At 40.4% G+C, this 25,550-nt stretch overlaps 1 protein-coding gene and 1 long non-coding RNA gene across 8 annotated transcripts in view; one reads left to right on the forward strand and one right to left on the reverse strand.

Moving 5' to 3' along the window:
- The window catches only part of LOC308583698, a 78,624-nt gene extending 61,066 nt beyond the window's left edge, over positions 1-17,558 (forward strand). The window contains exon 3 of the long non-coding RNA XR_014006356.1: positions 17,074-17,558. This is a non-coding gene — a long non-coding RNA (uncharacterized lncRNA). The remainder of the gene's footprint in view (positions 1-17,073) is intronic.
- The window catches only part of AHI1 (Abelson helper integration site 1), a 66,151-nt gene that overhangs the window by 30,703 nt on the left and 9,898 nt on the right, over positions 1-25,550 (reverse strand). For 6 of the 7 annotated variants that reach the window (XR_014006336.1, XM_081187857.1, XM_081187859.1 and 3 more), the window contains exons 4-18: positions 24,808-25,418; positions 22,937-23,124; positions 21,991-22,210; positions 20,766-20,958; positions 19,620-19,715; positions 18,367-18,552; positions 17,580-17,735; positions 16,433-16,565; positions 14,387-14,510; positions 13,410-13,639; positions 12,333-12,436; positions 11,109-11,227; positions 9,877-10,007; positions 8,630-8,770; positions 4,001-4,200 (exon numbers count right to left, since the gene is read on the reverse strand). Coding sequence is in view for 6 of the 7 variants with exons in the window: in XM_081187857.1 (XP_081043983.1) it covers positions 4,001-4,200; positions 8,630-8,770; positions 9,877-10,007; positions 11,109-11,227; positions 12,333-12,436; positions 13,410-13,639; positions 14,387-14,510; positions 16,433-16,565; positions 17,580-17,735; positions 18,367-18,552; positions 19,620-19,715; positions 20,766-20,958; positions 21,991-22,210; positions 22,937-23,124; positions 24,808-25,418 (2,832 nt within the window). In the remaining variant the exon portion in view is untranslated. The remainder of the gene's footprint in view (positions 1-4,000; positions 4,201-8,629; positions 8,771-9,876; positions 10,008-11,108; positions 11,228-12,332; positions 12,437-13,409; positions 13,640-14,386; positions 14,511-16,432; positions 16,566-17,579; positions 17,736-18,366; positions 18,553-19,619; positions 19,716-20,765; positions 20,959-21,990; positions 22,211-22,936; positions 23,125-24,807; positions 25,419-25,550) is intronic. The other variant, XM_081187862.1, reaches the window with a different exon arrangement.

The following is a 25,550-nucleotide window of genomic DNA, read 5'->3' on the forward strand; positions in this document are numbered from 1 at the left end:
AAATGCAGGCTGTGGGAAGGGATTGCTAAACACCTTTTCAACAACAAGAAAAGGTTGGCTAAGATAGTTAACACCAATCAACTCATTTTTTCACAATGCACTGGGCTTGCTTCACCTATAAACCACAGTTTTATCACAGACAGTTTACTACAAAGTCTGAGTTGAGTAAAACTGCAAGTACAAAAATGTCAGGGATGGGTTTGTGTGTGTGTGCTTTTAAAGAGAAGGCCACATACTTTCTGCCAAGTTTAAACAAAGCTGCTTTGCATTCTCTCTTTGTATTATGGCAGTTCTATGTAAATTATGCAAATATTCATTTTCCATGGGCCTAATTTTCATGTAAAAAAGTGAATTGTACACAGAAATAAAGAGAATTGAAGCAAGTTCAAGACCAGACAAGTGAATAACTATTTCTCTGGCATTTCTTTGATAATTCAGTGCTGTGACCTTTTCAACTAATAGAATCAAAATTTTCATATATGCTTGCAAGTCAAATTAGGCTGGCAAAGTCAGCACTATGCCTTGTCTTTTTGTTTTTAAGATTCCTTTTTGAAGTTTTGTGCCTTTGGGACATGCTGTTCTTGAACAAACAGTAGTTATTAAATCATGATTTCCTCAGACTAGGAAGCTGACAATAGTCAGCTATTAGAAAAACTGCACTCTTTTGTTCAATACTGAGCAACCCCACATGCAAAACCACTCTAATACAAAAAATATAGTTTTGCAATATAATCTATGCAAACCTGAACTTTGATCCTACATATAAATATATTACTCGCTGCTATTTATATGTCACTTATTGCCCGCAGAATAACGACAAGAAAGGCAAAGCCAATTAGTATTAGAAAAGAATTTACTAGAAAATATATTTTCCTATATTGAAATTTTCCTAATGCATTTTGAGTTTTTGCAGTTCTCCTGTGGGCAAATCATACATCATTTCTAGAAAAGTAAGCCATCATAGAAAAAGCTGCTGTCTAGCTATTGCCAAAGCAAGTGAGGATTTACTTGCATGTGGAAGATACCCACTGGACTCTAAAATTAGAGTCTCATTTCTCTGTGCAGTTTGCAGGCAGACGGCACCTCCCACACCCCTATCTAGTCTTACTTCTGTGCACAATGCAAGTTGCTTGCACTCTGAAACATCCTGCACAACTGGCTTTGAGCAAACTTCTCAAAAGCTGTAGAAAAGAATCAACTACACTGCAGCACCATACATCAGAGTTGGAGCCAAATTTGCCCTCAGCAAACAGAAGGGTTCCTCCTATTAATAGATGAGGCTGTGATCTCATAGATGTTCCTTCTGGATTGAGGGGAAGGTCTTTTCACTGATTCCCCTTCCCTCTGGAGGCACCACCTCCCATGCTGTTCAGAAGGGTCCCTCAACTACCATAAACTTAGTAGCACTTAAATGAACTCTGGATCCAACCCCAAACTAGTCGCAAATGAGACATTCAATGGGCCTGGTTCATTCCATTCCTCTCCCTTCCTCTCCATTCTGGTTTCCTTTCTGTCCACCCCCATTACTTGGTCAGCATTCTGTGGACGCTGAGCTTTATTATGTTTTATATATTCTGTAAGCTGCCTAGAGTGGCCGGGGAAACCCAGCCAGATGGATGGGGTATCCCAGCCTGAACTTAGGCTCCTCGCCACCACTGAAAGTGTTGTATTTTGGCAAAACGTGCCCTCCCCCAAATATTGATACCTCCAACCAGAGGCTCTAGGTTGCCCCCAAGATTGAGGGGGTCCAGCATGCGCCTGCAATATTAAGTGAGCTAGGTAGCAGTGGAGCAGAGATGCTGGGGAATCAAACTAGCAAGTATGGGCTGCTAGTATTTGAACAGTGTGTGTGTGTGTGTGTGTGTGTGTGTCACATTTCCAAGCCTCCCTGATGTGCAAGTGCTTGCCTCATCCTTGTCAGTGAGTAACTACATAAAGCCTATACATCAAAGCCCTGGCTTTGCTTTTTCTTGAATTTCAATAATGGAATCCATACTAGAAAACCTGGAAAAGATTAAGAAGAATCAAATAAATTGACTGAAACCTTTAAACTGAATTTTATCACTGCTAAGGGAAAGACAAAGAGAGAGAGAAATTCTTAAAAGGTAGTTTGTATATTGAAATTAGTAAAAATTATTATTGCCAAAAAAGAATGGGTACAAATGGAAGAGAGGAGGGAAAGCAAAAGTGGAGGACATTTATTAAACTTATTGAGATGAATATAAAAAAACCTGCAACTGTGTCAAATGAAGGCAAATGTAAAATACTATGACTATTTTATAAATACAAGGATACATCTACATTTGAATAAGCCACACCCTTTCTCAGTCTCAAAAGATAACACATAATTATACATACTTTTGGGAGGTACAATATAAACATTTGTCACTTATAAGACATGCCAAAAATTGTAATTATGTTTGCTTCAATCAAGATTCAGAGAGGTCTTTCATTTAGTTCTGAAGCATTTACGGCATTTGCTTCTGGCAGCTATAAAAGTGTAAAATGTGTGTGTGCCTATTTTGCCTTAAGTAATAACAATATATTTACAGCTTTTTCATACTTAATTATATTGATCTCAGATGATAAATCCCTGAATTGTTGTGTCATGCATGTAAATCTTTTTACCACCTTGTAGCAACTTTTCTTGCACCTACTGGGATGCATAAGGGTATTGTCACCCACCACTTGGAAATGGGACAGAAATAGGAAGTGCTGGAGGTAAAATACTGAGAGACAGCAAAGTGCATGCTACCTAAGAAATACCACACCTATCCCTACAGAGCAAGGTTATTGCTGCAAACCTGTCTGAAATGCAGCTAGAGAAGAGATAGTGTTACTGAACCCTGGCTGGTGCACCTTGTAACAACATGCTTTCAAGACTATTTGTAGGCTCTTGTTTTTATTATTATAAAATATTGTGCTTTTTAAAACAACAACAATAATTTTAATCTGGGGAAACCATCTTTCTTTTTGACTGGGTGGGTGTTTTATTATTGCTGGTTCATTAAGTGAGGAGAGCATATTTTGGCTGTTATATTTTTGATTTTCTATTGTGGGGTAGAAGAATCCAAACTCGCTCTTCCACAGTGAGGTGAGTGTTTTGCACCAAATGGAAGTGCTGATCCACTCAGCTCCCCCAGCTAAGCTGGCCTTCTGTCAGCTGTGGCCCACTGGTGTTATCCCTGCTAGCAAGGGCCAGCAGAAAGCCATGAAATGAGGCATTTCACGGGGTAGGAGGGGCAAAGTTTGCTGGATCCTGACCAATCTCGCTGCTGTCATATAACAGCATCGGGCCCAGTTGTCTTCCCCCTAGTTTCTGCTTCAAGTGGCCAGGCTATGGATATGGCGGTAGTTCCTTCTGGCAAAGTTGCCTGCAGAGAATTCTACTCAGAAAGGCAGCCTATAAATATCTTAAATATGATAAAATGAATAATAAATAGTATGATGAGAGGTGTGCTGAAAAGCAGCAAACCTTAGTTAAGCTTCATTTCCCAATACTTAATGTTCTAACAGTATTGGATAGTGCTTAATTCGGTCCATTTAAAAGTCACATTAAAGCAGAAGAGCATGGTGCTGGGGGTATATCTGAGGTTACTCTTTCCATTTTTAAAGGTACCTGTAGAGAGATAAGAAGACAGTGACTCAAGATGCTAGGGCCTGCATCATTAGAATGGCCGTGCTTCTTTGGCATATGCAAACTAGTGGACCAGCACTAGTGGACCAGTATAGCTGAGCCTAGCAGATATTTGTATGTATATTTTGGATAAGCACAACAGAAATGAAGAGAGAGGAGACATTATTTTTGTCGGATACACTCAAGCTCTGATGGATCTAATACAGCAGAGCACATGAAGTAGGACATACTCAAATAGCAGAAAGATTCCTTGCAAGGAGAAGCCTCTCCAAGGTGCAAAGAGATTGAGGTACTGAAGCAGCCAACCTAAATCCCTCCCCTCCCACCTTACCCACTACAGATGAACAGTTAGTGTAACCATACCATAACAGAATCCAGTTTTTGTTTCACTTTCTGCATCCTCAGAGACATTCTTGCAGCACTGGCAAACTGGTCAGCAGGAGACATTGAGTCTTTTTGTCCAGAAATATCAGCAGAATTGCTAAAAATCTGTGGACCTCTAGATGATGTGGATAGATTCAATCCTCTAAAATCTTTTACTAATTCAGCTTCTTGCTGGGCAACTGCAGATGAAAAACATTGGAACGGCACTAAGTTCATCTTTTCATAAAAGATTGTTAAACTTCATACAGTGGTACTTTGGGTTAAGAACTTAATTCGTTCTGGAGGTCCTTTCTAAAATAATTTTTATTAACAGGCCAATCACATCATATTATTCAAATCACATTAGTTCCAAATTATACAGCCGAATTTTAAATTTTGTTGGGGGTACCCATACATCAAGCTCCGGACGAGTCCAAACATCACTTATATTGCTGCATTAATTAAACAGTTCTATCCAGCTCAATCCAGATAGTCCTTTATTACTTTCTTCATCTTCTTGTTGTTATCATATATTCCTTTCTTTGCGATCTCTGATAATTTTCACAAGCAGATTGGAAACAGACATGCTCCGTTCTGGAGGTCCATTCTTAACCTGAAACTGTTTTTAACCTGAAGCGCCACTTTAGCTAATGGGGCCTCCTGCTGCCACTGCGCTGCTGCTGTGCCGCCACTGCACGATTTCTGTTCTCATCCTGAAGCAAAGTTCCTAACCCAAGGTACTATTTCTGGGTTAGCGGAGTCTGTAACCTGAAGCATCTGTAACCTGAAGTACCACTGTATACTATTGGATCAGAGAAGCCACAAAAAACTGACTAGTCTAAAAATCTGTACAGTGGTACCTCGGGTTGCAGATGCTTCAGGTTACAGACGCTTCAGGTTACAAACTCCGCTAACCCAGAAATAGTACCTCGGGTTAAGAACTTTGCTTCAGGATGAGAACAGAAATCGTGTGGTGGTGGCACAGCAGCGGGAGGCCCCATTAGGTAATGTGGTACCTCAGGTTAAGAACAGTTTCAGGTTAAGAACAGACCTCCAGAACGAATTAAGTTCTTAACCCGAGGTACCACTGTAGTCATAATTAATTCCCTATGCGTGGATAGTATGTATACCACAGATCAAGAAAGATACCATCAGGTTTGAGAGGATACCAACTGGCTGGTCGCTAGAAGCTTTTTATCTTTTGGGAAGGCACCCTGGCAATCCAAAGAAACACACCAAAGCGGGCCTCATGGAGGGGAAAGAGTTGACCTCAGCCTCACAGCAGTGGCGGCAAATAAAGGTAAGGTGGCAGGCAGGCAGAGGATGGCAGGCTGAGTTGGCCTGGCTGGGCTGTGGGGTCACACACACTCAACGTGCCCCCCCCCCAATGTTGGGCACAACTTGGCACCTCTGTCCAGAACACTTGGACGTCAGCAAGCTGGGAAGGCCAACATAGACTGGATACTTTATATGACTTCACTGAACTGCCTCAAGGCTGAAAGCAGAAAGACAGCATATAAATACTTGAAAGAAACTTGCTCTGCTATATGCGATTTGAGAGGGGGAGACAACGGAAAATCTTGCCTGTAAAGAGTAAAGAGTTTAGAAGCACTACAGAGAAAATCATTTCTCTCTGAATAATGAAACGCCCAAAGCCATTTGTTCTCTTGTTCACTGCCTTTACAATCTTTTTAAAAAATGAAAATCATTGTGAAAAAGGTCTTATAAAATAGCTGAGGTAGAGGGCTTCTTTCCTGCATTGCAAAAGATGCTCCATAAGAGCATGTCCACATCAGAAATTCCTCCCCCTTCCATTGCAAACAATTGAGCTGTAGCAGGAGCATAAAAAACACAAACGAAAAAGCTTTTCTCTTCATGCAGGGATGTTGCTCAGGGGACACTGAGACTGCTACCCCATCCTGGCACCCTGAAATGCCTATGTCTGTAATATTATCTTGTAGCACAGGTTTCAGTAGAGAAGCTCGGCATTCTTGGCGATGCAGACATGCCCTTGCCTGGCAATCTGTTTTTTTTTTTTTTGTAAAATTTTTATTGGGTTTTCCACTTTTATAAAGACAATACAAACACAAAAATAACACAAACATGTACAGATTCAGCAGATCCTGGTTTCATAACCTTGTTCCCTGACTTCCCCCCACCCCCCCCTCGTGCATCCCAATTCCCAAGATTATATCAGCAAGTTGGTATTTCTCCTCTTAACCATCCTGTTCATTTTATTACCTTTTCTCTAATAAAAAAAAATTGATTTTCCTAAGTTGGACCCAGGTTCTCTTCCATCGATTTTTGATTTTATCCTAATTAAAAGTCATATTAACCAAACCTAAAAGTCTTGAGAGTTTTTAAGAATCTCTTCTTCCCTCCCTCCCATCCCCGGTTTTTGTCCCTTCCCAATAAAAGTCCAAAGTCAAGATTCTCAGCCTGGGTTCCTCACGTCCGAGGCTTTCAAATCCCTTTCAGTCCCTCTTCGCCGGTCTTGTTGGTAGTCCTTTATGTCAGTCGTCGAATCTGGAAAAAGGTCTTTCACCATCAAAGCATATTCTCTTCCCACAAGGAGATTTGAAAGCAACTGCTGAAGAATTTCCACAAAGCCTGTATCTTCAAACTCAAAGTCCAAACAGAGGCCCCAAACATATTTCTTTATTCTAAGTTCCTGTATTCCATATTGTCCCAGGGCCTCCTCCTTCTTCCTCTGCGTCTTTCGCAGACTTGTGGTAGATATGTTCCCAAAGTCTCCTTGCTTATGTTGCACAGATGTCAGCTTTTGGTTGTTACTTCCCAAGGTTACTTTCTCTTTTTCTTGTTTAATCTCTTCCACCTCTGTAGACATTGTTTCCCATTCAGCTGTGGATTCTTTCTCATTCAGATCCTCAATACAAACAGCAGAGTTGCCTGTTCCCAAGGTCATAGTGATAAGTTGTTTATTCATGGCTAAGCTCTGCTCTTGTAAGATTCCCACCAATTGAAACATCCTTTCGATTTCCACTAGTAACTTTCCATCCACAGCCATTGTATCCATTGTAGTTTCACAGAATTCCCCCTAGGGGGAATCTGGTTACTTATTAGTCTTTTCTCCAAGAGTCCTTTAACTTGTTGTTATTACTTTGTTTCCAACAATTTTGTCTCAATTATAACTCGTTTTAACCCAGAGGGATCTTAGGTATTGATTTTTCCGCTTTAAACTGCCCGTTTGGCAGCTTTGACAGCTGTCAAACTCCGCAGCTCTTACACAGGCACAAAGGCAGGACGTTCCTGAGCCCGGGAGGGGGGGGTTGTTCAAAACATAAAAAGGGTCTCCAAAACTCCACTCTCCAGCACAAGATTTGCTTTAACTAAATCTTGAAAGTTAATGTCCTTTTTAACTCACCCCGCCAAGGGTAGGCTCTCCAGCTTAGCTCTTATGTCGTTGCTTAGATCGTCTGCAAGAGGGGGGGTGCGGACTTCCTTTTAGCACACCCCCCGGTCGTCTCCAATTCAAGGTAAAATTTTTAAAGTCCGAATCCGTCTTACTCACGGGTAGTTCTTTCAGTCCAAATTTTCAAGGAAGAAAGTCAGCGCTCACTGGTCATGGCTCGCGGCTTCGCCCCACCGAGGTAGCGATCGACTCTCAGTGCCACGCCACCCCCGTATCCCCTCCGCAGCCTTTAAAAAGGCTCTTCGCGAATCAGGGGGGGCGCTTAAGGCACCCGCCGAGTCTTCAGTCCGCAGGCTTCCGCGCCTGCGGCTTTTAAGGGTCCCCGCGTCGCCGGCGCGGCAAAGACCCGTCCTCAGTGGAGCCGATTCCCTCCGGAGCTCGGAGGGAATCCGCCATTTCCAGATCGCGTCAACCCGGAAGTCCTTGCCTGGCAATCTGGGCTGGTAAACTCCTGTCCTCAAAATACATTTTTTGGCGTTTTCATTGCAATAATCTTTCTTTATCACTAGGGGATGCTGGCGCAGGTCTAACAATAACCTCCTTTATCCTTTCTATGGCTTTCACCATCGCTAAAAGCTAGCTTTGATATTTTACTGGCATTACATTTATTTGGGCTATCCTCAAGAAGTTTGAAAACCTGTTTCTGGAACAACTGGCAAGGCAATGCACTCCAAAAGCATAGATGCAGCCATAGTCTTGGCAAATAACATTTAAGCACAAGAGTAAATTTCTTTGGCAAGAGCTTTGTGCCAGTATATTAGGCTTTAACTCTGTCCAAGCTATACATTATGCTAAATGTGTAGTGTGCACCTATGCCCATGTTTTTTATTTAATTAGAAGCACAGGAATGGGGATTATGGAGGATTATGAGGACTCAGGGGTGCAGCAGAGAACGTCTAGCTCTAACACAGCTGCTCTCTGGGTGAAAAATCTCCCTCTCACATGCAGCTAAGAAGCTTGGCAAGAGGGAATTTCCATATGCATTGCAGTCCTGATCACAATCTCTTTCCCCACACCCCGATATTACAGAAAGAAATATCCCCACTTTGGAACTGGGGAGGGAAGCAGAGATCCCTGCAAGGCTGCTGGAATGATAGCTGCCCACCACTTTGGCTTCAAAGTTGGGAGAATGGCCTGTCACAGTCACTGCAGATTAGGAAATGCTAGATAGACTTATACAGTCACACACAAATTACCTTTGTAATCATAAATGTACACGAGGATAGGCTGGTTTTGACCAAAGGCACAAAATGACACCATATGCTCATGTGGATGGAAGGCAACATCACGAACTGGAGATGTGAAGGAAAGATCAGAGTACATGGCTACCTGATCACCTACAAAAAGAAAGTTAAAATTAAAAAGAAACGGTTAGACAGAGCTGTATTCAAATGGCCATGCATTTCTTCATTAGTAGAGCTAGTTTGACTTAAATGAGTCCAATGACCTAAGAATGATCTCATACTTGCCATCTGAGAATTATAGGCAAATATCCTGCTCATAGCATGTTTAGCTTCTCCTCTTTTCCTTTTGTACAGGTACAAAATACTTATCTGCTGCTCTATTTTGTTGCTATGGTGTTTTTTATGCTGTGTCTACATTAATGAAAAACTTTATTTGTTGGTGTGCATGTCAACTGTATCAGTAAAAGTATTGAGGAAAGCCCATAGCAGTATATAAATGACCGCCAGTTAGAAAAATAATCAAAGGTGGGAAAGATAAGAAAACCTGAAACTAGCGCTGTGTACCAACTACAAAATTCAGTTTGGAACCCAATTCATTCTTTCAGAAAATAGCACACCTCATTCTGAGGTGTTTCATGCTGTGCCACATGTGACTTAGAGTCTGTTTGAATCAGCACTATTTCTACCCCAAGACCATTCACTATTGAACATCTGGAGGGTTGAGTGACCCCCACCTTCCAAACACATTTGAGGGGCACACAAATGGAGATGTTTCATGCACAAACAGAAGTCCTTGCCCAAGCAAGATGAAATTGTTGGATACAAGCTACAGTGATTATTCACACCCAATCAAACCCTGGATTTGAGGGCTATGTATGGTTTGAGTTGATCACAGTTTGCCCAGTTTAGACAAAGCAGTAAACTATGGATCACCAAGAACCAGAATGTAGGTGAAGAAACTGTGGCACACAGTGGGTAGGGAAAGAGAGCAGCGATTGCTAAAGCCTTTTGTATGTGAACTAACTCAGATACTCCCTCTCGCACACAAACAAACACCTCTTCCAAATTAAGTAGAAAGGGGCAAAAAGATCAGTCACTTAAATCAGCATACAGGAAGCAATGGATAGAAGGCAAACAGATCTGCATTTTTGATTCTATGCCAAAGTTATTTGAAAAGCCTCATTTAAAATATGTTAACCTGTAAATGAAAAAAATATATAGTTCTTTTCTAAACAGCTTAAAATAATGAACGTCCATACCTGTTTCTGGATTCCAGACATAGGCTATACCATCTTCACTTCCAGAAAAAAGGAATGTTCCACATGGTGTTAAAGTACTGCGGATTTTTTCTCGATAGTTTGTTGCGCCAATATATTTCTTTGTGGCAAGGCTAGAAAAAAATTCAAAAAGATGTTATAAAAGCTGAATTTCACTTTACTATGAGTTTTAGCTCCATGATGTGGTAGGCAAACATCCTCAGACCACAGAATGACCCTCCCTCAGAGTCATTTGATAGAGGCAGAGTCAATCTAGATGCATCATCCAAAGGAATAGGAGGCTCTCAGTACCAAGACTTTTGATCATCATAATTCCAATTAATCCTTTGAAATTTAACTGATATACAGTCAAACAGAAATAAGGTATAGCTCTCGGTTAGTAGAAATAGCAACAGGTCAGAATTCAAACTGTCTCATTTGAAGCCAAAACTGAAGGTGAAAAAAATGCCACATCCTGAAATGAATCTTCATCCTAAATTGGATTCTGTTTCCAAAGGTAGTGGCACATCCATGAGGTCCAAGAGTAGTACCTCTACTGGTAGGCTCACTCCTACCCACCATCATCCCCCATAGCTGAGTTTAGGTCTTTATTTTGAGGTAAGGGTTTCTCAACTCTTGCACTGCTATAGGGACAGAATGATAAATGGTTGTAATTCTGCACCTCTCTGAATACCAAATCCCTCTGTGTATCTACAATAACTCTCAGGTGCTGGATTATCTGTGAAGGTACAATAGAACATTTTCAAGGCATTCATAAGGCCTTGTGCAAGCATGCAGAACTTCTTGAGGAATCAGTGAAGGTATCTTACTTTTAGAAGGTTCTAGGGAATTTTCTGAGGATTTTCTTTTAGTAATACTTTCCTACTTCCAATCTCCCACCTACTAACTAAAATGCAAAGGAAAGACTGCTAATGATTGAAAATTAAAAATACTTGGGCTCAGGCCCCAAATATAAGTAGGATCCAGGGAAAACCCTATCTACCCCACTAACAATGAAGAATTAATTCAGGAGCCCCTTTCTCCCTTTTAGATTCATACTGTTTTGTGGCCCCCAGAAGGAAGAACTTTTTGAAGGTCTAAGGTGCTCCTACTATCCCTGGAAATAATAGGGAAATTTAGGTTATTTTTAAGTGTGTGGAAAGAAAAGATAACAGATTATACCCAGATATCATTTTAACGCTTTAAAACAAAGTAAGTCACTTTTAGATACTTACATTCGGAGATCCATAATTCTCACAGTACTGTCTTTAGTATGGATCAATAAACGCCTTCCATTTGGATGTACCTCTAAATGATTGATCGCGGTCCCTTTAAAATCATCATCATTTATCTCCTACAAAAAACACCACTGACAGAGCTAGTAAAACCATGGATGCAACACAGTATACTCATAAGCAGAAGCCCCCTCCCAGATCAAAGCAAAGGCCTATCTAGTCTAGCAACCCATTGTGGAGATCAGATACCTCGGCAAAGTCCATTTCCCATGGTTGATTCTGAGCAAAGGCTATTCAGAGGCATAGTGTCTATGCTCCTATACTAACTACAGAGCTATCACTGCTAGCAACCTTATCATCCATGAGTTTGTCTAATCCCCCCTGGAAGTCATTTAAATTGGCAGCCAACACTACTTCTTATGGAGAAGAATCTCAACACCAAAGAGCCTTGTTGGATTAGGACTCATATAGTCCAGAATTATGTTCTTAAAGTACCCAACCAGATGACTATAGGAAGCACACAAGCAGTACCTGAGCTCAACATACTGTCCCCACTTTTGAGTCCCAGCAACTGGTATTTAGAGGCATACTGCTTCTGAATGTGGAGGTGGAACATAGCCAACATGGCTAGTAGCTACTGATAGCCCTATCCCCCGTAAATTGGTCTAATTCTCCTTTAAAGTCATCCAAGTTGATTACCATAACTACATTCTATGCCAGCAAATTCCATAGTTTAACTATGTGCTGAGTGGAGAAGTACGCTCTTTTGTCTGTCCTGAATCTTTCAAAATGCTGTTTCAGTGGATGGCCCCGGGTTCTAGAATTATACCAGAGGGAGAAAAACTCCATCCACTTTCTCTGCACCGTACATAATCTTACACACCTCTATCATATTCCTCCTTAATCGCCTTTCCTCTGAGCTAAAGGGCTCCAAATGATGCAACATTTTCTCATAGGGAAGTTGCTCTATTCTAAGTGACTGCACCACTTTTATTTTCAAAATTTCAGTCCCTTTCTCAAGGGGGTTCAAGGAGGGGGAAAGGGCAGGGAATCCCACTGGCAGGACTGGTTTGGTGAATCCTGTCTACCTACCACTTACCTACTGCTAACAGGAACAAAACTCAAAGCTTTCCTGTCTATGGCTACAAACCTACTTGTTTCCAGCATCTTTCCATAAAATTGCATGCACAGAAGTTATTTTATTACTTTAAAATATCTATATACCTTATCAATTCCCCAGTTTTGGATTGGCGATTGAGAATTGCCTTTTACCAAAGTATTCCAGATGATGATCAGCCCTGTGCTGTCTCCAGAAAACATATGAAATCCTAGAAAATAGTAATTTGTTTACTTAATGTCTCACAGTATTCAGATAGCGCAAGTCAGAAAATATTTTCTAGTCAAATCTCTTTTCCCTTTTGCATCTCTTTCTTTTGCTCCAAATGCCTGTTTCCTGTTTCTTTTGTGACTCTTGTTTCACCCTGTGCCTCAGTTGTCTCCAGAGCTGAGTCTTTAGCACCCAGTTTTTCTCACCTTACATAGGTGTGAGAAAAGGTGTGGGAGAGCTGCAAGCAGTACTCAAGTACAAAGTTTACAAGTTTGCCATGGGGAAACACCAGTATGTTCGGGGAAACTTTCATGGCGCACACAATGGACACATAAAGTGTAGAACAACTGCTAGTCTCGTGGTTTTAGGGCCCAATTATGTTTTTTTAAAAAATTAAAAAACGATATTCCACTTTCCACGACGTAGGCCTCAAAGTGGCTTACTGTAATAAATATACAGTATTTAAAATGTTAATGTTAAACCACGCCAATTTAAAATTACATGTGACATGGGAGATCACTGGCCAGATGCCACATATGACATGCAACCCTGAATGTGATCATTTTCCCCCCATCCTAGTCATCTCACATTCTGTCTAATCACATGAATTTCCCCACACAATCATTTAGTTATTTATTTCTATTTAATGAGCATTTGGCTCCCATTTGCATCGAACAATGCACATAATATGCTTTTCTCATGCTGCGCTTTGATTAAAGGGACCTTGTCTTTTTTTTAAAAAAGGACATGAATGGGAAGAAGATTCTGCAGGTGGCACAGGCCCTGCTGATCAGCCACACCCCTTTCCCCTCTCTGCTTAGCCACGTTCTATTGTCAACAAGGCTGTCACAATCTCTCAGCCTCCATTTACAAAATGATAACAGTCACGCCACACCTGGCAAGAGTTATTATAAAGATGAATGAGCTAAATTGTTGCATACAGCATTATCAGAGTGAAATGATTCAAAACTTGCCTTCTGCATCAAAGCACAATGTATTGATAAAACTTTTGTGACCATCAAACTCTTGTAGAAGCTGCCCATAAATGTCCTTCACTTTTGCATTCCATACTCTAATCACAGAGTCGTAACATCCTGTCACTACAATATATTCAGCTACTGGATGGTATTTAGCAGTGTAGACAAAGGAAGGATGAGGGAAAACTCTCACGGCTGATGTAGCCTGGGCTTCAATTTTCCACATTCTAGAAGGAAACAATATTTAGGAAACTGTTAACTTAATGTCTTTTAGAAAATGCAGTATGTGATTTAATTACCGAGTCATATGCTAGCCAGATATCCAGAATGGATATCATTTCTTCACTGAATTACTACAAAGAATCCAAATTACATTCATTTGTTTTTTGTGCTGTCCTCTATCTTAAGAAGTAATTTGTGGTTTGTTTTGTTTTAACTTTAAACGCCTTAAGTATTTTCCCCCATGCAAATGCCATTTTGAAATGCCAGTTTAGCCAGTATAACCTAGCAGAGTGTCACTGCTGTAACTGGAGGTTTGCATTAAATAAAAATAAAATCCTCATCTCTTCTTTAGTGCAAGAGTGAAAGGGCAACAATAAAAAGTAAAAATTTATATTAAGTGAGGGTAAAGAGAACAGGATACAGTCAAAAAGATGTCTGTAGAATATGGTTGAGTGGAGGGTTTTGCTTTATTTTCTCCTCAAGAGATTGCTTTTGCAGAAAAGTGATCCTATGAGGATGATATTTATTAAATAACCAGAACACCCATACACATACTAAGGCCCTAAAGGTAGGGAGCAGTTGCAAAACAAACAAACAAAAAACTTCCACTCTCCTTGCAGTGGAACTGTAGTGGTTCTGTCATGGAATTCTCCCACACCCTGTCTGTGAAAAAGAAGGGAAAGAGGCAGACATATAATATTTCAATGGTACCATAAAGTGAATTAACATAAGACGAACTCACTTATACTAACCTTGCCGTACCATCTGAGGATGCGGTAAGGAGATGCTGGTTATCTTTTGACCAGCAAAGATCATATACAATGTTCAGGTGTCCATAAAATTCCACCAGGTTTTGCCCAGAAGGAATCTCATATACTGATGAAAACACAAAAAGCTTTTTAAGGGGTTAGGAATAGGTAAAATTAAGAAATCATGAACATCAAGGAAGCATCCAAACGGAAACTATTTGGTTTCAAAAAGTACTTCACACAAACACAAGCACACTGTCCTAGGATGTTGTAATAGTCACCAGATTAGATGGCTTTAAAAGGAAATTAAATGAATGCAGAGAGAATAAGCTACCAGTAGCTACTGGACATGATAGTTATATCCGGCCTCCACCAGCACCTGATTTTCAGATGTGGCTGCCAGATGTATGTTAAGAGTCTAAATTTAAAATAAGCATGCAAGTATCTATTTCCATCTAGTGGCTGAATGAGAATTATGTGTGTGTGGTAAACTTTTAAATAAAGCGTTTTCGCAAAATGGCATTATAAAGCACTCCAATTCAAGAACAATAATACTATTTCAGTGTCCTTTTCTCCTGCTACATAACTGCTCATCGATAGGGAAGGTTGGTGAGAAACCACAAATACTGCAAAAGTCATTACTGGCTACACTATCATTTGCTGTAAGCCACATTCATTTTCTACACATATTTTTATCTGCAAACTTTCTTCTATGTCACTTCTTTTGCTTGTAGCAGTTTGCTGCTTTTTCCGAGCCGTGCTCCCTCACGTTCATCCTTCATACCTCAACACTTACTTCTTCCCAAAACCCTTCTGGAACCATCTCAGAGTACCTAAGATCTATATGTTTCTCTCTCCCCGCTCCATATTTATATCCCATCTTTTGTTTGTTGCCCAGAGCTCCTTTGGCAGTATGGGCTAGATATAATCATAATCATCATTTCTTCAATCATGGAGCCCAAGGAGGCTTGACAAGTGGTTCAAACTTAACTGCTTGTTACATCAGTTGTTATTATTGTTGTTGCATTTTTTATTATCATTATTATTTATTTGATTTCTTACTCCACCCTTCACCATAAGGTCCAGGGCAGGTTATTTATTTTTATTTATTTATAAAATGTTTAAATGTTGTATTTTAAAATGACTAAATAAATAAACAATACAATATTAAAGAATTTTTTAGCAAATTAAATACAGTTTTAAATAAATTACAGCCACAAGAACAGGATGGATTGTAAAATATATCTCTCATGTATCAAAGGCCAGGGTAAAGAGGTGTGTCTTCAGCATCTGACACAGCTACATAACGAAGGTGCCAAATGAATCAATGTGGGGAAGGAATTCCATAAGTTAGGGGCTGTCACAAAGAATGCCCTCTCCTAGGCTACCTCAGGACTGTGGAATTACCAAGAGAGCCCCCTCTGCCAGTCTTAAACTGAAAACCGCCTCCCTCAGCTGTCCCACTGACCAATTTCTTCTGCCTGCAAGAGGATGCAGCAAAAGTACTGTAACACTTGTGTCTTAGGGTAATCTTTTCAAAAACATGAAACTAGGAGACAAAAACACTTATTATTTTGAGGCTCTGTATTAAAAGTGATTACCTATGTATTAAAAGTGAGGCTCTGTATTAAAAGTGAGGCTCTGTATTAAAAGTGAGAGACGCGGGTGGCACTGTGGGTAAAACCACAGTGCCTAGGACTTGCCAATCGTATGGTCGGCGGTTCGAATCCCCGCGGCGGGGTGAGCTCCCGTCTTTCGGTCCCAGCTCCTGCCCACCTAGCAGTTCAAAAGCACCCTTAAAGTGCAAGTAGATAAATAGGTACCGCTTTATAGTGGGAAGGTAAACGGCGTTCCGTGTGCTGCGCTGGCTCGCCAGAGCAGCGATGTCACACTGGCCACGTGACCCGGAAGTGTCTGCGGACGGCGCTGGCTCCCGGCCTCTAGAGTGAGATGAGCGCGCAACGCTAGAGTCTGTCAAGACTGGCCCGTACAGGCAGGGGTACCTTTACCTTTATTAAAAGTGAAACACGCCGTAAGGCTGCGACTTACAAATAATAGGATAAGCATCTCTTCCTGCACAGCCTGCTGCTAAGGTTCGTCCGTCTTCGGAAAAGCGAATACAGAAACATCCCATATCTCCCGCTCGTAGGGAAAACAGATGCTTATTTGGTATACGGCAAACCTGCATTTCCAAAGCAAGCCGTTATTCCCACAGTGGTATTTTCATCATCAACTAATTGTAACTATTTCCAGGAAGGTATCAGTGATAGACTGTTACAGCAAACTTTTGATAAAAAACCCGCGCTGTTAACATAGAAAAAATGGAACGGTGCCAGATGTGTGTGTGTTCACTGGCATGGGAGAATGGGGTGCTGATCTGAGCCCTGAGCCAGTTACTTGCTTAACCCTGGTGGGATAGAGATGGGAGTGGAGCAGCAATCAATGAGAAACTGGTGCGAGACCCCTGTTCTGGTTTAGAGAACATTCTGTATTAGAGCCCCAGGACTGCTTTTCCATCAAAATAAAAGTGGTCAATTTAAGTATGCTTCTTTGAAAAGCACGAATAAGGTAACAGGCCATTTTGCCATCAGAGAACCTATGTTTAAATGTAGGATCTCCATGACTCTGTAAGGTAGATCTTGCAATCACCATGCCAAATTCTGAAAGCATGCGTCGCTTTCTCTCTACAGTGAGGGAAGCAGGGGAAGAAATGCATGAGCTTGAGGAACAAGCTTTTTCTCCCATTCAACCAGCTAAGTAGAATTCTGGTATGTAATTGTTAGCTTGGTTGTTTTGCTTTTTAAAGATATATACCCATTCAATTAAAAATAAACAATTAAAAGAAAAAGAATCCTGTGGACAAAAGTACTGCCTCAACAGGTTCAAAGAAATCTGGGGGACAATGATAATAATGCTAACACTAATTTTCATGCTTTCTATTAAGCTGTTTCTTAATTTGACTGTCTAAACTTCACTGCTAATTTCTAACGCACGCCTCTACTGCAACACTGCAAAACCTTCACAGTTGACATGGAAATTATTAGTGGTTGGGACTTTTCACATACACTGGGGTGGGGGGTGGGGATTAAACCATTTGTTTTGTGCTTACACTTGAAAACAAGAAAGTGCTGCTACACAATTCTAGATTGCACCCTAGAAACACAATCCTTATGTACAAAGGTATGAAAACTCTTGCCTGTCCAGGAAATCGTGACCACTTATGTAGTTCTTCTTTTTTCACATGTGGTCCAGAACTATTTGCTTTTTTAGATACTTCACTTTGCAGGTCCAAGAATGATGGAGAATGATATTCCTGCTGAACAGCCATCATAGACCGTAAAGAAGGATCTACCTACAAATAGATTAAAAGTGTAGTAGGACAAATTTCTTTTGGCAGATGTAAACTATCAGGGTGATATCCAAGAAAGCCATACCCCAATTACGTAGACCCATTGAAAGGGACTTCTGTTACTTAAGTCAATTGCTTTCAGTGGGTCTACTCTAAATATGACTAATGCTACATATCAATCCAAAAGAACTGCATAATTTAACACAGAATTGACCAATATTTCTGAAATCTAGAAAGAGTCATCTTAAAAGCTGTACATTTAAAAATAAAATAAATGTAACACAGATATATTTTAGGTTCCTTGACAGATCTCTATTATTGCAAGTCTATTCACTTCAGCAGATTTTCACCAGACTGAATGAAAGAAGCAGCTGAAAATGCTTCATGGATCTCTCTCCCTTCCCTTTAAATACAAAATTCAGCACCTGGCTGGCAGAAAAGTAACCAAAGTTCCAGCGATGACTGGACAGGAACAACCAGATGTGAAATGTTCAAGTATTTAAGGGAACATGCCAATTGTTTCCGTTCTACAGCTTGTTATAAAAGGCCAACAAAAAAAAACTTTTCTCAGATTAACCGCCCACAGATACATCTCTACTGAAGTTTAGTTGGTAGACATGCAACTTAAACTTACATGTTCTGGAAGTTTAATGCCCTTTATAGTTACATACAGTGTTGAGGGGTAATGGTTTCTGGGACATTTTGCCCACCAATCATAAACTTCCACAATATTTAGTTGCGATCTGGACCTTGGAGGAGGGCAATATAGTTGGAGACGTAGTTTTCCACCAACATTCAGAACTCCATTTGCACCCACAAGCTGAAAAGACAAAATTCTCAAAGTGAAAAAATGTGTGATTACTAGTTGTGGGTGACAATGATGTAGTTTTTACAAGCTAAATGCTAGTAGAACTTTGGAGAAGTCCATTTTTGATGTTCTGTTGCTGTAAGAGGTACATCATGCTATCATAAAGGGCCTTCTCATTTCTGTTCATGGAATGATCTTCCCTCTGAAGCAGAGTTGACACCAACTTATTTACTTGGGATTTTGTGAAATATTAATCTAGTCAGCCTTATATGGAAGGAGGGAAGTGCTTTGCAGTTTGACAATTATTGTTGTTTTTAGTATTTTATCTGTTTCTTGTGGGTTCTTTTAATTGATAAACAATTAGCATTATTGTTTTATTTGTAAATATATAAACTGCCCCGGGATTGGTTATGATGCAGGTTGTAAATACAGAATAAACAAATTTTAAATAAAGAAAGACGAACCCGTTTGTGATGTGACAATTTAAAACCACAACATTATAGTTTGGCAACCGCAGATAGTGGGCACAGGTTTCCTATGGGAGGATGTAGTACACACAGTTAGGTATCAGCAGATCATCTGATTATAACTTCATCTGTATGGATGAATTGACATTGAAAAGCCACTCAGAACAGAATTAGGGCTCATTTTTGGCGCAGGGGTACAGGCCTTTGTGCACTTCTTGGTGAACCTTGGTAACTGGATTCTTTGTTTTCAGTCAGTCTATTCTATGACCATCTCTACCATAGGATGCTGCAGAGATGCACACAGAGATTCTCAAATTCAGTTCTGAAAGGATATCACAATAAACACAGGGGGAACATGGGGCTTTATGAAACACAATAGCACTAAACTCCACCTTCATACAAAACACCTTCATGGGATTTTTTTTGGTACCCCATGAAGGTACCCCATCTAAATTTTGTACATTTATCGGACAAATGTGCTTGCAGTTCATCTATTACCACAATTGAAATATAGTTTCACCACTGAACACAGAAGTTTAAGTTCACTTCTGCTTAGATTTTATTTGGATACTTTAGGGGGAAAGTTCCCATTTAAAAAAATAAATAAAATACCTTTAGAAATGCCCAAGAGATTTTCCGAAAGCCACTTTCCTTAGCTTGTACATCAAAGTTGGTCTTTACATCATTCATGCTCAGAAAATCAAGTATCTGACCAAATTGGGGGGGAAAGTTTTATTTAGTTAAAATCAATCAACAATTATGACAAGGAATATTTTTTCTCTAAGTCATTTTCTTTTGGCTCTGAATGCTATTTGCAGGGGTAGAGTGGGGCCTATGAAAGAACCTCCATGCCAGTGAGCTCTGCTTTTGTGTGTGTGTATGCCCAGAATGGGAGAATTCCAGAGTTTTCCTGCATTTGGCACATCTCAGTTCTCAAAATGTGGGAGCTCACTTAGAATAAACAAGCAGAAACCCCTCAAATATGGTGGATACGGGTTTTCTTAGCAGAAAAACATGTAGAGCTGGCATGTTCAGGAAGGTTTTTTTCCCCATTTGTTAGATTAAATACCCCCCTTCATCTGTAGATAGCAGAGTAGTTCACAGCATAAAAATACAGGCTAAAAAAGCACAAAATACATAATAAAAACAAGAACAAAAACAAAATGTTTCAGGATATTCATTAAGGATCAATGAAAAATCTCAAATATTGCATCTGGCAGCTTCTTTGTTGCATACTTTGTCTCCTTCCCCAGCTCCCAGGCATCCCCTACAAAGCTGTTAGGAGGCCTAAGAAGAAATTTTGAGAGAACCTTGCACCTGCTATTGTCAGCTGGCTTATCTACAGGAGCAATGACTTCTGCTTAGGAACACAGAAGCTGCCTTAGCAGTTCAGTATTGTCTACACTGACTGGCAGAGGCTCTTCAGAGTTGGAGGCAGGGAGTCTTTCCCAACCGTATCTGGAGATACCAGGGATTGAATTGGGACCTGCATGCAAAGCTGATGCTCTAGTACCAATTCATGTCCCTGCACTTCTCCTCCCTGGCCGAAACAACAGAAATTGGCTCTACCATATTGGAGGAACCCCCAAGAGAGATTTTGGGATGCATGGGGAAAGAGAAATTCTGTTGTGCGAGTGGGAGTCCTTACATGAATGGGCACAATCCATAATTCCTATACCACCTACCTATGAATTAAAACATTAAAAGATACTTGCCAAAATTAAAGGTAACATGATGAAATGGTAATTCATTCTGTACCTCAAAAAACAGGATTATCCTTGGACTTTCTTCAGTATCTTGAAGGAAATAGTTAAAGCGTTCATTGAAAATGATTAGCTCCTCCCATTCTGGAAGTGTTGACTTAAACTGTTTAAAATCATACGGTTGAGTCATAATGGGAAGAATATGTCCCACTTTTTCTTGTTCATAAAAAGATGAAACAGATCGGCTGCTGTATAAAAACAATAAATTCTGTTCAGTCCAACTGTGCTAGACTTTTGCTTAAAAGGGAAGTATGGGGAATGTAACAGTCTAGCATTCATGCTACCAGGGTGTGTATGTGAAATGTTCAACAGCCACGTGTCAGATGGCTTTAAACTTATTCCAACTCAGACTATTCTAGGCACAATATCCACAGCCCTGTGAAGTGCAAGGACAGCTTGAATAACTTTGGCTCAAAGCAAATGTAGCACAACATTGACAAAAAGGCACAGATAAAGGAAATAATCCAAATGGTTGTAAATTCATGTCTATATTCTTACAAAGGAAATGTGCATTTTTCTGTGCTTTGTGCTTAACCATTTTAACCCATTCTTTTTGCTGGTTAAAACCTGACATTTACTTGGCATGCTATGCTTGGAGTGTGCTTCCTATCACACTTAAGAGATTTTGCATATGAGAGGCATAGCTTAATCCTATGCATATTTATTTGAAAGTTAAGTTCCACTTAGTTTAAGGGGACTGCCAAGGAAATCTTGCATAGGACTGCAGCTTTAAATCTTATTCGAGTACAGAGTTGAGTAATGTTTTCTTTGCTGTCATCTTTCTGGCCTTTACATGTATTAGAAGCTACTCTGGGATTTGATGCAACCCTTATTCCATGTTGGCCTCTCATTCAGTCCACCTTCTGGCATTATCTGATGAACACTCTACCCTGCCCTCTATAGATGGGCAACATTACCTAAACAGAAAAGTCTCTTGAGGATGAACTTTGAAAAGTAACTGAATTTCAGTTTTTTTGTAGTCTTTCATTTCTCCTGCAATTGACTGCATATATTTCCAGAGTGTTCAACTGCAACTCAAGAGAATAAGCGCACACATCTATGAAAACAAACTAAAATCCTGAACATGCAAGTTAAGCAGAAAAGAGATTCCAGGGACACCAATACTCAACTGAGAAGTCTTTACAGTAAATCACATTTGATGTGGGAAAACTGGAGAGATAAGATAAGAGATAGGAAACTTTAAAAGTGAATGACATCACCTATTTTCTTTCTTGGCGTATAGACCAGTTTTCTGATCAATCACATGAACCTTAACCATAGGATGCGATACCATGAGATCAGTTTTAAGTCGATCTGTTCGATGGATGTAAACCCCTAAAACCAGGCTATCATCATAAACAGGTTTTGATTCCGGTGAAACACTTCCATCTGTCACATGTGATGTATTTTCATCAGCATTCGGGGTATTTTCTTCTAGTACTAGGAGCAGAAGGAAGATTGTCTCAAGTGAGAATTAAATATTATCAAAATTAAATTGAAAACACCTATTGTAGTTACCAAGCCCCGCTAGTTCTACAATGCATTATGAAAAACCAGTTAGTATATTCAACTGCATGTTTGCTTATATCTAGGCATGTGTTACTGGACAAAAACTGGCTAGGTGAATAGAAATTCAGGCTATTAGTATGTGCAACATTACTTTTTATGTGTGATCTATTAACATGAACATCAGTTTAACACACACACACAAAAAGCAGATGCAGCTGGAACTTTCTAATTACATATTCCAACATGTTTCAAGTGGTCAAACGAAGAGACCACTTCCAAAAATTGTTACTCATACATAGCAGGACCATTCTTGAACAAATAAACGAGTCCTTGTTTCAATATTTATTTGAAATAAATGTGAGGTAAGGGCAACTCACTCGCCCTCTATGCTCACAGTAGAATTTTCAGTCTAATTGGACTGCACAAGCAGATAATCAGCCAGGATGAGCACAAACTAGTATTTTACATGCTACCACTCAACCTAGGTTTGGAAAGCTCACTTGTGCAAAATCACAGTGGGTCACATGTGAAAAACTTCAGACAACTTTTTTGCCACAAGGATGGTGTAGTCTAGGTCACTAAAAGCACACAATGCAGCCACATGAGCTCTGTACTCATGTGCACATTTGCAGAGGTTCAAATTGTAGCCCCACAAACCTTTTTTTGGTTTTCTTTTCACTTTCTTTCCTTTAGATTTCTGTTTTTCAATATCCTCTTCCAGTTCCTGTTCCTTTGTTAGCACACCATCCTCTTTAGATTCTGATATGAGCGGTTTTTCCAATGATCTCTTTTTGCAGGTATTTTCTTCCTCTGGGTCATTCTGTAGTTCAGAGAGGGACATTGCACTGCAATGAAGTAAGTCTCGCTGTTAAACAAGGGAATGTATACATACACCCAGCCCTGCCCAAACCTGCCAAAATAATGACTGCTGTCTGCCAGAGAGATACAAGTAAGGAACACTCCAACCATCAGCCAAGGTGGTTAGTTGAGGTCAGCCATGCGGGGGGGGGGGTGTCCCCACCAGCTCATGAGTCTTAATTATGCCTGACATGTGTCCCACAAAACCATTTCACCAAAGTCATGGCCATCTGCCTTGCACCAGATGTCAGATCAAGTGTGAAGCAGGCAGAATGTGCTTCTGATTTTTCATTGGCAAAGAAGGCTTGCTTTCACCAATGATCAGATGACTGGTAGTGAGAACAGACCAGCTGCTATTGGCTGCACTACTAATTTCCCCATGGTGAGCTCTATAGCACAGTTAACACCATAGAAAGTAGAGCCTGATGTCAGCATCTATCCCTTCCTGCTGGGATTAGCTGTGGCACAGTGATTGCCACAGGGAACTCAAACAGTGACTTGAAGCTCCACTTTCCCCATTGGGAATTTGGTAATTCCAGGAGGCAGCTTGATGTTGGTGCACCTATGAGCTCAAGGGGAAGGGAGTGGGACGGCAACTTCAGGCTTGCTGGCATCACCGCCAACCAGCAGAAAGCAGACCCATCAGCTGACCAGCAGTAACTTAAAACCTGCTGGGATCAGCTTGGATTTTCCTTTGTAGCACGGCCCACTGACTGGATCCAGTTCCCCTCCCCTGGCTTTGATGGAGGAAAAGGAGGCCATGTAAACTTAAGGCAGGGTCAATGTATTGCAAATGCATTCCTACCATCCCTAGACTTAACTGCCCCCCTGAAGTGAGATCTAGAGATGAGCAAGGAAAGTGAAACAAATGAATCATCTCTTCCCACCAAGCTGGGTTCATGCAAAGAGTAGTTCCAGAACAGAGGCTGTCAACAAGCTGAGAAGAGATGATGTGGTGGGAACCATTCACCCAGTCACCAAGGCAACAGACAACAGGGGCACAGCCCCACTCAACCCAGATGATAATATTTCTTTTGCCAAGCAACACAAAGGGGAAAGGGGACGGCCCTAGCTCAGAGGGAGAGCATCTTCTGTGCATGCAGAAGGATCCAAGTTCAGCCTCCAGGTTTGGTTGGGAGATACTTTTGTCAAAAAGCCAAGAGAGCCATTACGAGTCAGCAGGGACAATACTGAAATCCATGGATCAACAGTCTGACTTGGTATAAGGCAGTTTCCTAGGATTCTATTCTCTCCTCTCTAAAGATAGGAAACAAATAGTGTGTGTCTGGGAGGAACCTGTTAAGAGAGAAAGGCATTGAAGCCAATAAAGATTCTCCCCAAGTTTGGTTTGGTGCCTGGAAGTTGAGCTGGGAAATAGAAATAAAGCCAAATGTGATTTTGCCCACCTTCCTCTACCTTGCACTCCTTCCTGACTCCCGCCTTCACCTCCCACAGGAGCAACAATTCATTGCTTCCCATCAACTCAGAAAGTAACTTTGTGAGGAGGGAGAAGAACTGGTAACACCATGACATTTTCTCCTGTAAAATGGTATGTCCAGGTTGGGGAGGGGGGAAGAGCCATACAACTCTTTCCATTTCAACAACAGCAATGAAAATCAAACAGTTGTTAAAGATTTAAATCCACACCAATTTGCTTTTCGCCACTATACCTTGTTTGAGCTTCAGATACAACAGATACTTCTTTTTTCTTTTTCTTCTTTTTGCTCACTTCATTATTCAGTGCCATTTCCTGGCTTTGAACATTGGGGGTGAATTCAGACATCTGTTCTTTAAGTTTCTTTTTTATTTTCTTCTTAATTGCATTTGCTTCTTCCTCAGCCACTTGCTGCTCATAGGCTTGAATTAGCTGCTCTTCCTCATCTAATTCAGATCTCCCTCTCATTCCATTCAAGGCACTTTTTATGTGGCCGTCCCCCTTTTGATGAAATGCATCTGCCTCTAACACACTTTTTGTTTTTTTCTTTGAAAAAACATGAATCTGTTTTTCAAAACTGTCCAACTTAGTTTCACGTAGGTTTTCTTCCTCATTAAGTTGTTCGTGTAACACTGTCTTTTTCTTCTTCTTATTAGACGTTGTTTGCACGCTTTCCTCTCCACTAACAACATTATTATTTATTTTTTCTGCAACTGAGGCTTTGTGTCTGAGCTTGCTTTTTGTAATCCGTGGACTCCTTTCCTCTGGGTTATGAGTATCATTTATAATTACCTCATCATTTTCACTTTCTTGGGTAATGCCAAGATGATTTTTGAATGTTTCAAGCTACAATCAAGACAAAAACACTGAAAAGTCAGCCACCTCATATAATTATAAGCATATGTATTATAATATTAATATTTTGTACATTATTAATTTTATCGCATGCACTGAAGTTTTAAATGAGCCTTGATTGTT

Source organism: Podarcis bocagei (genome assembly GCF_964188305.1).
Source record: "Podarcis bocagei genome assembly, chromosome: 3".
In the NCBI taxonomy this organism is placed as follows: domain Eukaryota; kingdom Metazoa; phylum Chordata; class Lepidosauria; order Squamata; family Lacertidae; genus Podarcis; species Podarcis bocagei.